The 14,202-nt window shown below is 40.9% G+C and overlaps 2 protein-coding genes across 6 annotated transcripts in view; both read right to left on the reverse strand.

The window, feature by feature from the left end:
• The window catches only part of TXNRD1 (thioredoxin reductase 1), a 68,937-nt gene that overhangs the window by 51,527 nt on the left and 3,208 nt on the right, over positions 1-14,202 (reverse strand). The window lies entirely within an intron of this gene.
• EID3 (EP300 interacting inhibitor of differentiation 3) lies at positions 4,552-6,824 on the reverse strand. Its single transcript, XM_046011228.1, has one exon. It carries the CDS (start codon positions 6,183-6,185, stop codon positions 5,076-5,078), a length of 1,110 nt encoding a protein of 369 aa, XP_045867184.1. The 5' UTR covers positions 6,186-6,824; the 3' UTR covers positions 4,552-5,075.

The raw sequence follows: 14,202 nt of genomic DNA on the forward strand, positions 1-14,202 counted from the left end.
GATCAAAGGATCAATATAAGCTTCAGATAACAAGCATGACTCCCTAGTTGCTCTCAAGGAGCACAGGCTGACTTGCTGGCTTAAAAGAATTAACTAATAAATGCAGCTAGATGTTCTTCTGGAAAACTAACATGACCATTTTTAATCTCAGCCTCCATTCTATCTGGAAGTACTTTACACAGCCAGTGCCAGAACACAGTCATTGGCTGCCTAAACGGAAACTACCCACTTCATAACCACCCCCTTAATATATCTACTACAAGAAAGAAAATGCACTGTCATGCTGAAAAGCCACTTACTCCCTCTACCAATGTGTAATCTGTTCTGTACTGAAATTCTGGATCACACCGGATTCTTACAGTTCATGCTGGAAGTCAAACTGTATCAACCAGTGTACAGATTTTATAAAGAAAGCTGAGTGAGCCTGAACTTTATAAAGTAAGAGCAGTAAGATACAGGGAACTAAAGCATTCCACTGACCCCAGAACTAAACATGGTGTTTTAAAATTGTAATCCAACTTAAAACTGAAATTCTGTCAATAAGGTCCCAGTTAAGTGGTTTCCCACCTGAAATACACCTGAAATTCGTCTTATGACGGATTGTAGAAAACAGCTCCCCCAGGTGCATACAGATGGGTAAGGAGAGAAGGAGAAAAATGTCCCCTATTTTCCTCCAATTATGAGTGCTAGAAATAGTGACCACCAACTGTAGTAGCTGATAAAAAACAGGAATTCTTAAACTTTTTAGTCTCAGGATCCCTTTAAAACCTTAAATTATTTAGGACCCCAAAAAGCTTTGGTTAATGTGAGGCTTATTTATAAATTTTAGTGTATTACAAATTAAAACTAAGAAAGAAATTTTAATATTAAGATATTTTAAATTACAATATTAAAAACCCTAAGTATTACTGTTAGACATAACATTAACAATAATCTTTTAAGAGTGGCATTTTATATCTTTGTAATTCTCTTTAATGTCTGTCTTAATGGAACACCGCTCCTGTCTTTTCTGCATTCAGTCTATTACAACATCACCTGTCTGGAAAATTCCATGGTAGACTTGCAAAAGTATTATAACAAAACAAAAAAGCATCTTGATAGTATTATAACAAAATAGGTATAGTAATATTATAACAGTAGCATTATAACAAATATTATAATAGTAGTATTATAACAAAAAAGCATCTTAGTGTTAGAGAAATAATTCTGACATCAAGGTCTTCCTCTTAGGGCCTCAGGAGGCCCCTGAAGAATGCAGACCGCACTTTTGAGAACCACTGCTTTAGGACTTAAGTGTAATTACACAACACCTTACACCTGCAGGTGTCTGCCAACCTCAGACACTGGATATTCTTCCATTTCTTCCATTTGTCTCTTCTCAGGAACGCCTCTCCCCCACCCCACCCCTAGCGAAACACTGCTGCAGACTCACCTTTGAAAAGGCACAACACAAAGTAATTCTAGTGTACCAGATTTCTTTAAAATTAGAATGATCTTTATGTTTCCTTCCCCCCAAACATGAATCTTATCCACATGTTCTAGTTTTTACCATTACACATCAGCTCTGGTGTTGAACTGACCTGGGTTAACATATGTGCTCTACCACTCGCTAAGCTAGATGATGTGGCTGATCACCTAACCCCTAGGAGTCTGCTTTTTCATTTTGTAAAATGAAGTTAACATACCCTTGTACTTCACCAATCTGCAGGATTTAAGTGAAATAATGCCTCTCAGCCCAGTGGCTAGTAGGAAAAACCTGTTTAGGTTACTAACTCTCCCCTTCCTAAAGAAGGGAACCTGCAGGGTCAAAAGGCTCCGGCAGAGTCCAGCAGATTCCCCCACACCTCCCTGCATCCCATCTCCCCTGAAATGCCCTCTTCCCATCAAATCCTGATAGAGTACCTAAACCACGATGTTAAATTATTTTTATTCAGTGTACGCAAACACATTGTCCTTTCCAAAGTAGTCCTTTAGGGCTGGAGGGAGAGGTTCTTTTACCAACATTCTAAGACTCCAACTCAATGCCCGTTTCTTCCATTAGGTCTCCCTCAAGTTCCCAAACAACATTCTCCTTTTGTTCCTCCCCACTCCATTAACACATTATCATATCCTTATACAAGGCAGGCTAAGGAGACTTCACTACAGTCGCAACCGCAACCATGAGGACAGACTTGAGAAGTTGCACTGGTAACTTTGACAATGGAGGAATTATAGGTGGTCTCCAAAAACTGACCCAGGCAAGAAAACAGATTCTGCCCTCAGAGCCTCTGCAGAACCAGCCCTACTGACAACTTGATTTTAGCCCAGATAAGCAGATTTGAGATTTTTAACCTCTAGAGCTATCAGAGAATACATTTCTGTTGTTTCAAAGCCACCAAAAGTTTGGTAATTTGTTACAGTAGCAAAAGGAAACCAATACACACACTGAAATATAAATTCCATGAGAGATGATCAATTTTCTGTCCACCACTTTTTTCTCAGTGCCTAGAGCAGTGTCTTTACAGCAAGCCCTCAAGCAATTGCTGAGTAAATTAACAAGTGCCCATTCCAAGATTCCAATCGCTGGGTAATAGAGTTCCCCAAACAAAGGCAAAAGCATGAGGAAGTCATGAGAAGGGAATCTGCTTCTCCCTCCCCCTGCCCCTTCTCCCTGCTAGTTCTCTCTCATTCTCTCTCTCTCTCTCAAATAAATAAAAATCTTCAAAAAAAAAATTTTAAAAAGCTGTGGTGCGTGGGTGGGTGGCTCAGAAAGCACCTGCCTTCAGCTCAGGTTATGATCCCAGAGTCCTGGGATCAAGCCCCACGCTGGGCTCCCTGCTCAGAGGGAAGACTGCTTCTCCCTCTCCCACACCCCTTGCTTGTGTGTTCCCTCTCTCAGTGTCTCTCTCTGTCAAATAAATAAATAAAATCTTAAAAAAATTTTTTAAAAGCTACAACTTCAGAGAAGGCCCCCAAAACTACCTTCCCCCTAAACCTCTATATGTTCTATTAATGCTTTTAGTCAAGTCTCCAATACTCTCACTAAAGAGACGGGCACTTAACAGAGGAACCTGGAGAGGAGTTTAAAAAAGGGGGGGGGGGGGGCAGGATACTGTTGCTACTAACAGATAATTTTCCTCTAATAGCAAATCTCTGGAAAACCCAAGGAACTTGGTTGGGAAAGACAGGCTCAAGTGAGGATCAGCAAGACCAAATGATACTCCCAATGACTGCTAAATAAATCAAAGGGTGGTAGACACCAGGAGGGTTAGCATTCCTTCACATGAAAAAAGGGAAGGAATGGCTCCTTCGGAAACTGAACAACTTTATGAGAAATATCTATTTCGGCTAAAACCCTCAACTATTACTAAGAAACTTGCACACACATACATTAAGATTGCTCTGGTCAGTCTTGACGTCATTTATGTAGTCTTTGGACTTCCCTTCGCTATACCTCGCTAGACTTAGGAAACTTTGTTACTTCTATGCAAAAGAGATACTTATCCATTTCCCAAATCATGCCTAATAGCAAAATCCACTACTATTAAAGATTAAGTTCTTATAGGGATCAAGAAAAGTAGCCTTCAGGCACCTGACTGGCTGCACAGTCAGTAGAGCATACGACTCAATCTCTGAGTCCTGAATTCGAGCCCCACATAGGACATGGAGCCTATTGAAAAAAAAAGAAGAAGAAAGAAAAGAAGCTTATTTAGGCATGCTCTATACCTTCAAACTTGTTTTCTTAAAGACCCAAATTTTTGGCATAACCTTAAAACAACTGCAAGCAAGGAAAAAAAAAAGAGCTTTTATGGTTAAGTAAAGAACATTTAGGTAAGTTAATTATACATTTCAGTATAAAGAGAGATCATTTCCAGGCATTTAAAGCCCTAACAAGAAACACAAAATTGAACTGGGAATATTCAAGGGTGTTATATAATGAAACACCACTGATTCTGAAGGTCACTAGCAGAGATTACAAAGTGTTTGGAAACCAGAGGCTAGGGAAGAAATTAACCATGTAGATAAAGACTATAACTGGTTTTGTGTTTGAAATAATCTGACAAAAATATCTTCGACTTCTGAGGAAACTAATATATAAGGTAACCCAACTGTCGCCCAGTTTAGCATTCAAATGGAATAGTTTATTCTTTTTAAGATTTTATTTATTTGACAGAAAGAGATCACAAGTAGGCAGAGAGGCAGGCAGAGAGAGAGGGGGAAGCAGGCTCCCCGCTGAGCAGAGAGCCTGATGTGGGGCTTGATTCCAGGACCCTGGGATCATGACCTGAGCCAAAGGCAGAGGCTCAACCCACTGAGCCACCCAGGTGCCCTTCAAATGGAATAGTTTAAAAACAAAAAGAAACAACTCATGAATCTCCGGTGCCATAATTTCTCACAATTCCATGTATTTGACCTCCGTATTCACCTGCCTAGAATACCTTTCTTCTATCTGTGACCAATCCCTACTCACCTTTCAGCATGCACTTAATTGACACCTCACCTAACAAAAGTAGAATGTCTCTACAGTAGATAAGCCTAATCACAGGAGAAATTATTTAGATTATGGATACTCACTCATTAATCTTAGAGTCCTCCTTGAAATGAAGCATGACATCTAGATGTTTTTACAGTTTTAACGTTGCTTATTCACTGCCCTACAGATAGTCTTTCTTGACTACTTTTTTCCCCCACTCTTCCCTCAACCTTGTCGGGAGCCCCATACAGTTTCCTCTAACAGAGGAAGCAATGCAGTATCAAAGAGCATCATAAAATTGATTTTTTGGTAAATTATCATATGCCTCTTATGAATTTCAGAGCTCATTTTTATTGATAAAGTCTTAAAGGGCATTAAAAAAAAAAAGTCTTCCCACAAACATGCCAGTGAATAATTTTTTAATAACAGAAGATCATGACAACCTTATAAACTACCACAAAAAAAAAAAAAATACACTTCACAGTAAAACAATTTCTGGTGTTTTTGAAAATACTTTCTCACTTTACATGAAATAGTTATGTGCTTCTGCTCGATTTTAGTCTCCATTTTGAGATACTTTAGAAAAGCCACAAAATGCATCCTACGTGAAGAACAAAAATCCCTAGTATGAGTTAGTGATCATAGCCTCCGAAATTTCAAAAGTTGCCACAATATTTTTCCAGTCCTGTAAACTCAAAGATATAACTCCTTGTTTCCTGCCATGAGAAGAGGGATCATTTCCCTCACCCACTTGGTTAATATTAATTGGCTCTAATATGGGCAGCCTGTCTTGGTCAAGCCTTATTCTCGCAAAACCATCCCTTATAATGAAAGAAACATAAAATATATTCTCCACAGTACGAGAAAAAGAGTTTGGATCAATCACAAACTCAAAATATGACACAGGAGTATCAGGATACTTCCGAAAGTAAGTTTGCAACAATCCCAAGATTCTTTCTACTTCTTTTTCTGTTGCTTCTTGATTATTACTCAGGTCCAACCTCCTCAGCTTTGTAGGCATATCCCCATTTTCTTCCATTTTGAGAGCTTTTTTGTGGTGTTCAAGTCGGGGCCTTGGTGCAGGTTTGGACTTGAATGAACCAAAAATAAAGTGGAATGTCTCAGCTTGCAAAATCCAGGACGATGCTTCCTTCTGTACTGTGTCCCAGAAGGAAAGAACTATGTTATCATCAAAGCCACTCAATTCCTCATGTTCATCTTCCATCCAGTTTAGACCCACAAATATAAACAGAAAGTCACAAAACGCTACTTGGTTAAAAAAGCTCATATCGCAATTTAGTTGCTTTGCTTTTTCTTTACCCAAATCCGAAGCCAGAACAAGAAACTGGGCATCGAGAGCGGCTTCTCTTGTTCGGCTCACTCCATCAAACAGGACATTGGCTTCTTCGAGCACCTCGGTTAACGAGTCGCTCACGGTGTTCACTATGTCATCACGGTTCTGCTGGACGTTATAGATGAGCAGCCGGTACTGCTTGCGGATTTTCCGGCATTTCTCCTCGTCTCCCGCAAGCCCTAGGAGGCTGGGGTCTATGTTGGCCTCCCCATAGCTGGGGTGGTCAGAGCAGCCATCAGCCCTCACCGCCACTTCCACCTTCTTCGGCTCTTCCCCATCATCCGCCTGCTTCACAGAGTACGCACTAGCAGCGATGGTCCCCACCCGCTCCTCTCCTTTCTCTACACCTCCCCCGCGGGAACCTTTCTCATCAGACATTTCCGCGACCAGCGCTCTCAGGGCACACTCTGCTAACGGCCTTCACAACGTTTTTCCCGACAACAGCGGAAACTGACGGGGGTCTGTCAGAGGGGAGGATGTCCGCCCATGCGCACTGGCGGCGGCCCGGAGGCCCCGCCCCAGCTCGCTCCGCCTCCCGGCGGCCCCGCCCCGTAGAGCCCAGCCCCCGCGCGTTGGCAACCAGCTCGCTGCAGCGCACAGAATGCGCGCAATAATGGACCCCCTCTCCACGCTGGAATAATACCTGCTCAAGCGATAGCCATTATTTTAGCAATCACTGACAGTGTTCTCTGGCTTTCAAAGAAATACCCAGAAAATCTTATGCAAAAACTCTATGGGGGGAGGCGGGTTAGGCGCTAAAGGTTCTGCACTTTAAAACTTTTGCTGTCACATAATGCAGTTAGGTCAACCTAGGTTTTTCGTTCTTACTATGATTAAAAGGTAGGATCTCTGGGCTTCTGTCTTTTTGAAAACTAAGTCTGGCTATGTTGTAAACTGCCTATTAAGCAAAAATCAGGAATTGCAGAAAGTCTACCACAAACGGGCCGAATTCTCAGCGCTCAATTGCAAGGTGCTGTCTGTAATACATTCTTCATTATACAAATGCACATTAGTAAAAAATACCTTCCGGGCCGCAAAAGCCAGACCCCTTCCAGCCAATAGAGGAGGCAGACGACGGGCAAGTGAGCTTCTGAGCCAGCCCAGGGGCAAAGGTGGGGGACTGTCCCACATTACCCAAATGACCTAGGTTCTCCACCACCCAAGGGTGGAAGAATAAAGTGGGTTCAGCCTCTGCAAAAGAGCAGTTTATCTGGAAACCTGCCAAAGGGTAAAGGCCACAAACTCCCAATGGAGATAAGTCTGAACCCTGAAAGGTGATTAAAACTATGAAGATTTTAAATGCAATCTGATATAGAGATATGAAAGCAAATGCTGTGAATCAAGTGACTACATTGGAAAATTCACCCACTAGTTCACTGGAAATTCAGTACAGTTGGAACAAAGGGCTTAACTCATCAGTCTCACAAGCAGCAAAGTATATGTAACAATAAGGAATACATTTTGTTTTTAAAGAAAACAAAAAAAGTGCACACTCAACCCACAAGCTTTTCACTTCAATAGATGCCCCTTTAATAGGGCAGAGGACACCACAGCGAGAACACCACACTGTACCTGTCAACCTGGGTTTCAAGGCACCAGGAAGTAAATTAGCCCTATAAACCTTCTTATGAATCTAAACAAGTTCATTTTTCCTTGTCTTTAGCAGAAAGTTTCTTACAAATGCATGAACAGCACAACCTAGTATTCAATTTCTCTAAACTTTTTATATTATTCATCTACCACAATGTTTTATTTTTTTTTTAGGACTGTTTATTTATTTGAGAGAGAGAGAGGAACAGAGGGAGAGGGACAACCAGACTCCACACTGAGCCTCATGCAGGGCTCCATCCCACAAGCCTAAGATCACACCCTGAGCCCAAATCAAGAGCTGGAAGCTCAAATGACTGAGCCAACCCAGGGGCCCCCATCATAATTTTAAATAGAGGTAAAACTCAGAGGAAAAAAAAATTATTTTCCAAAAACACCAGGCATTATGGTTATTCATGCATATCTATTATCCTGCTCTATCAGACTGAACCACTCTGAATCAAGAATCTGGTCTTAAATCTTCAAAGCAAAGCCGTTTTCACAAGGATACATCTGAGTATACACACTGCAATACATAAATGAATATAGATGAGAAACTTTGTTCCAGCACCTACTGCAAGTTACTTGGCACAAAAGATTGATTTCACAGATTAGTGGGGGAAAAGTAAATCCAACACACTGAAAATAAAAGTTTAATGCTTTTCGGAAAGTCAACCTTAACTCTTCACTGAAATAAAGAAGCAAGAGAAAAGAAAAACAGAAGTGGGCCCCAGGATCACCACAGGACCATATTTTCCTCCCCAACCATATTTTCCTCCCCAAGTTTGACCGTTTACAAACTATTTAAACATGTTTTAAATCTTAGATGAAAACACCCAGCTGATTCCAAGTTCCAAAAACAAAAATGTTTCCTTTTATAGTTCACCATATTCTTTGGAGCTTCTGATATCCTTTTCAAATTCAATAAAAGTGATTTATAAAAGAATTCCAAAAAATAAACCAACCTTCCCACCCTAAGGTGCCTATTTTCTCCTGTCTCAGAGGAGGGAAAACAGGCAGATACCAATTTGCTCTATAAAGAGCCTTTCATCCAAGAATTTCAAAATGGTTTAGAAAAATAAATTAATTCTCCCAACCTACTTATAAAGTATTAATAATACCATTTACAGGGATTTCTCAGGAGATAACAACCCACACAACTTGCTCGGAGCAACAGAACACATCAAGGCAGGCATCATATGATTAAGTAGTATTTCCAGTGCCAAATTCATTCATTCTATACTAGCTAGATCCCTGTCCCTAAGAACCTTGGTAACACATAACTTAGCTCACCCTCAGAAAGGCATACTTGCATTATATTCTGCCTTTTTAATTCTGCATTTAGAGCACAAGGTTTTAATGTTGCTATTAACTAAAAATCTCAAGTCTAACGATTTTCCTTAATCATCTAAAAAATGGGATTTCTACACTTGCGAATCCTGAAATCACTAAATAGCAATTTTCTACCCTGAAGTCCAATTACTCATAATAATGATGTAAATGTACCTAAAAAAGAAGGAAGAGCAATAAACAATTTCAGTCACGCTGGTAAACTTCTCTTTGGATTGGTAACAGGAAGCAAAAGTGTACTAGCTCTTCAAAGACATCACTGAAGTCTACCATCCCCATTCAGTAAGGCTAGTTCAGGCAACCGCGACACACAGCTTGGCCTCCAAGATAACTCAGCTCTTCTCCTCCCCTCTTTTCCTGTTTCAGGAGTTGCTGCCAAGAGCTCAACATGGTCCTACATTTCCTTTTTTCTTTTCTTCAGTTTTTTATATTTTCCAGTCCCTTTGCTCCAAGTTCAGACTCATTCATTCCCAGCTCCTAGGCTCTCTCCCACAACCCCCAGTGCTCAACACAAACATGAGATGGATGTCACAGGTTAAAAGCCTCTCTGTGGCCAAACAAAAAAAGAACTCACCTAGGGTCCGTGGGGTTTTAACCACAGGAGTAATCTGTAACAAACGGGCACAGAAAAAATCTCTGGGCCAAAGCCAGGGGCCAATCAGGTTTGGGTCCCACACTCGAGCAGATACGCTTATCCTGCTATGAGCTTCCTCCCTGAACTTTTCTGTTCCTTCTTTCACAGCAGTTTTCTCTCCCCTCATCCTGCCAGGGTATCTATTTAATACTTAGCTGAAAAGAGTCTTACTGATACAAGTGCTAGTTTGAGTTGTCAGATTAGCAGGATGTTAGGTATGCTTTCTCTTTCATCTGAATTTCCTTTAAGGTTATGTTTGAGTGTATATGGTTATGCTTGAGTGTATATGGTTTTGCTTTGGTTGGTGTTTTCATATTTAAGGTAAACTTTGCCATGATCAAGGCAGATACACATTTTTTTAAATAACCATGGACAGGGGAAGGAGGCAAACCTGGGCTCTAATCTTGACCTATTACTAGTTATTAGGTTCTCTTAGGTAGGTCGCTTAACTGCTCAACCTCCAGTTTCCTCATCTATAATGTGGGAATACTACTACTTACACACCATAAAGCTACTGTAAGTATTGAAGGAGAATTGCGTGACAGATCTGATAATATTTTCAATTACTGAATACTTAGTAAATCTAAATCATCCTAAAGATAGCAAATGTTCACTAATAAACATTAGAAACCAAATAGAAAAAAGTATACAAATCAGTAACCTCACTCTTAGGACAGAAAAATATTTTACTCCATATTCCATATCCATATATCTGTAAGGAGGAATACAGGAATATATCCAACTACAACTAACACCGGTGGAAAAAAATTTGCCATATAATGCAATTTAAACACCTACTAAGGTTTCAGCTAATGGAAGTGTATATAGTACTTTGAAGAGGTAAAACTCTGTACTAGATAATCTGAAGCAGGGTCTATTAAGAGTCTGAGGTTATTCTCATTGAGTGATTCCTTGGATTTCAGCAGATTCTTTAAAAACAACAACACAGTATCCAAAAGAGGCTTCAAATAACTGTTCTATCCAAACAACATGGCTTTACTGCTAGTGAAGCAAAAGATGACTGTCAAGTCCCACAAAATAATGCAGACTTGAGCATTTCAATCCTTTAGAGTACATAAAGCCGCCACGCTTGCTTGTGATCAAACAGTTCACCAACAGCAGAAAACCCAGTGCTGGCCGACTTACCAAGTCTCAAGAACTAACATAAACAAGGGTATGGGTTGAGAATAGAACCTTTCAATTACAAGAGCAATTACCAACTCTTTTAGGACACACCTCAGAAATCAGCAATGACCAGGAGCATCATTTTGATAGACTGCGGGGAGGAAGGCGCTGGCTAGGTGATTTTTAAGGTCGTAGCCTTGCAGGAACTCACTCTGGAGGCCTAGGCTCAGATCAAAACTAGTGCTGTATTAGTTTCCACTTATTTTCTTCAGAGTCTGGGTTTCTTCCTTTGTCAAATGAGTCTACTGAATGTCTTCTCTGCCACACAGAGTGGTCGTCACTCTTTATAAAAAATCATATACAAACATTTGTTGACAAATACACCTTAAATACATACATTGGCCCTGCAGATTTGTGTTACAGAAAGCAAAGACAGTGCCTAGCCCAAAGCTGAAACACAGGTACTCAATAAATAGTTGCTAAATAAATGTAATGTGACTTCCTTCTCAACTGACCTGGACACACTTGCATAAGACAATGAAGGCAGACAAAGCTGCTGTCCTACACTCTTTACAATTCGGAACTGTTTATATGCTGCCTAGAATCTCTCCAGAATATCTTAGGGGTTGGGCTCAGATAGACCTTCCCAAAATCAGACAACCTATAGCTAAATACCTCACTTGGAGTTGAGTCTCCTCTGGCCCTACCGTCATCCATTCATTCAACAAATACTGAATGCAAACTAGGTGTTAAAACACACACACAAGATACAAAAATAAATCATTTTTGTCCTAAAGGAACACACAATTTAGTAGGCACAGAGGAATGCAGTTCCTCTCAGCAAGCATGTAATGAATGAATGCTATTTGCCAGAGCTATGTTAGAAATACCAAGATCTGCATGGGCTCAGACCTGAATCATGAATACACAATCACACTGGGGAGATCAGGCATACATCCCCATAGCTGTAACACAAAGTCAAGTGTTGGCAAGTATGAGTGTAACACCATGAACTTCACAGACAGTCCTGGATTCCATTCCTGGTTCTGCCATTTAACTAGCTATGTAATCTAGGCATGTTCCTTACATTCCTAAGGCCTCCATTTTCTCATCTGTAAAACTAGATAATACCCCTTTCTGCACAGGGCTACTGTGAAAATTTAACCCCTGGTGTTACAGCATTTAGTCTAATGTATAGTAGACATTCAATAAATGGTAGTTACTGTCATTAATAGGCATGCTCATTTAAGTATTTGCTGAACTCTAAAAGAGACATGCGGGGCGCCTGGGTGGCTCAGCGGGTTGAAGCCTCTGCCTTCGGCTCCGGTTGTGGTCCCGGGGTGCTGGGATTGAGCCCCGCGTCCGGCTCTCTGCTTGGCTGGGAGCCTGCTTCCTCCTCTCTCTCTGCCTGCCTCTCTGCCTACTTGTAATCTCTGTCTGTCAAATAAATAAATCTTAAAAAAAAAAAAAATTTTTAAAAGCGACATGGGACCTCAGACACAAAGAATAAAGCTAACTCTTCACTTTTGATACATAATCCAAAAAATTATAATTGGCAGGATTCCCCCTTTTCCAGAGATAAGAATTTGTGGGAAAGAATGGACACATCTGCTCTCGTACTCTGACAAAGGTAGGCCATTGGAAAAGTCGGTTTGAGCTGGAAGATAAATCAGAATCTGGAATAAAGAACTGAACAAAGGAAGGAAATTTTAGGAACTCTAGCTGCAATGGTGGTTCCACTTCTAGTAGGTAAGGGAGCAGAGGAAGAAATAACCAGAAAAGCAGGTGGGCGCCAGGCCCTGGAGAAAACAGAATACCTAGCTCAAAAGAGTGTGTGCCCTGCAGATCTGGGGGCAGGGAAGGAGCAACAAGATGCCTCCAAGATCCAGTCCACATGGACTGGAAGGGGCGGGAGATCAAAAGTGGGAGGCTTGTTAGAGAGACTGCTGAAGTGGTTTAGGCAAGAGGAACTGAGGACCTGGAAGAACCTGGCAAAAGTTCATAAAGACCATGAGCATGTGCAGAAAACAGTCAAGCCCTGGCAAGTGAATAGACAGGAGAGCCCAGAGGCAATCTGAAGCCAGGACCAACAGAATAGGGAAAGAACAGATGAAGAGCAAAAAAGGAGGTTTGTGTTGTCACTTAGTTCAAGGAGAAGGAGGAGGCATGGGGTCTCAACATGGATTCACAACTACTAAAATTTTTGCTAGATAAATCAGCCCCAAAGAAATTTACTTGCAGTCCTAACAATCCAGATCTCTTTTAAATCTCATTAGTCCTTACCCCTTACCTTCTTAGATCAGCCAACCTGTCCACTTCCCCCATCTTCAAAGCAGTCCTCCCATCCTCCTCAGGTCACCTTCTCTCAGCCAGAGCCAAGTATACCCCTAATCTCCCCTGAAGGATTATGTTAGGGGGAAGAATCAAAAGACACAAAGTTCTCTGCCAATTTTGGTAGAGTATTAAGAAAGAAAGGGGATGGCTGAAGAGTTATTAAATTACCACCAATTTCCCAGAGTTTATTCGGTTAAGTGTCTGGTTTCTGGTAACTGTAGAAGTCAGGCTTGAAAGGAGGAGACCTGCCTTTGTTTAAATGTCTACCATACAGCGACAACAACCGATTGTGGGGCTGGAGCCTCACAACAACAGGATCACACCTGAGCTCCACCCACAACTGTCCTCAGAATTCACCTGGATGCCAGTCAGGCACTGCTTTCCGGCTGGCATCTGTCCTACTATTAACCTGAAGAAATTAAGTCCCCTGTTGCTGGTTTTAGTCTTATCTCCCAAGACTATTATCTCAAACTACTAGTCTTAATTATGTCCTGCACTCAGTAATGCCAATACATACTTTTCCATTCACCTCCCTTTTCCTCTCAATTTTCCCAATTCTAATTATTCAGCAACCAGTCTTGACCAAACTACCTTATACGTGAAAGTAATCTCAGATGTGATATTTATCCTAAGAATTACCTGAGGGAACTTGCTTAAAATAAATTAAAAGGCAGATCCTAGCCCTTCCAGAGGGTTTACTTAAGACCTCAGGTAAAGTCCAGGCATGTATATTTAACAAGCACTCCAGGGGATTCTGTGCAGGTGGCCCATACACTAGTTTTTTGAAAAGATGCTTCCTTAAAGCAAGGTAGGTTTTGCTGCTGCTACTACTACTGCTGCTGCTATTACTGTGTTTACTGAAGGGAAAGGGAGACAAAGGAACAAACAGGAGAAAGGAAAAGCAGGCATTTTAAGGAGCCCCCTTCTCCCCTTTTTATGTTGCATTTAAGTATAAAATCTGCACCTTTTTTTTTGGTGCGAACTTTAGGATTATAACACTAATCCTATAAACACTTAATTCTCCACTAAATAAATGCCTTTCTCCACTCAAATCCAACATGCCCTAGAGATTTTTTAAAACCCACCATTTAGCCCCAAATGTGGGCAACAGTTGGCTCGTAACCCACAAACATTTCAAATCTGTAGTCCTTACTTCCTTGTGTCTCTTCTTCCATGCCTTACTACTCATTAGAAAACAAAAATAAATGATACAAAGTAGAGCGGTAAGCTTACTTAAAAGAGACTTGCAAAATGATTTTTTAAATTTTAATTATGACTTGGTGGAATACTTTTCAATCTTGGCACTGCATCTCACTAAATGTCTGAAATGAACCATCATATGGATTGAAAACATCAGATCATACC

The sequence above is a fragment of the Meles meles genome, chromosome 7 (assembly GCF_922984935.1).
Source record: "Meles meles chromosome 7, mMelMel3.1 paternal haplotype, whole genome shotgun sequence".
NCBI lineage: Eukaryota > Metazoa > Chordata > Mammalia > Carnivora > Mustelidae > Meles > Meles meles.

Bases quoted from the DNA above. Each gene is read 5' to 3' on its own strand.
- EID3 (XM_046011228.1), bottom strand. From the start codon at position 6,185: ATGTCTGATGAGAAAGGTTCCCGCGGGGGAGGTGTAGAGAAAGGAGAG.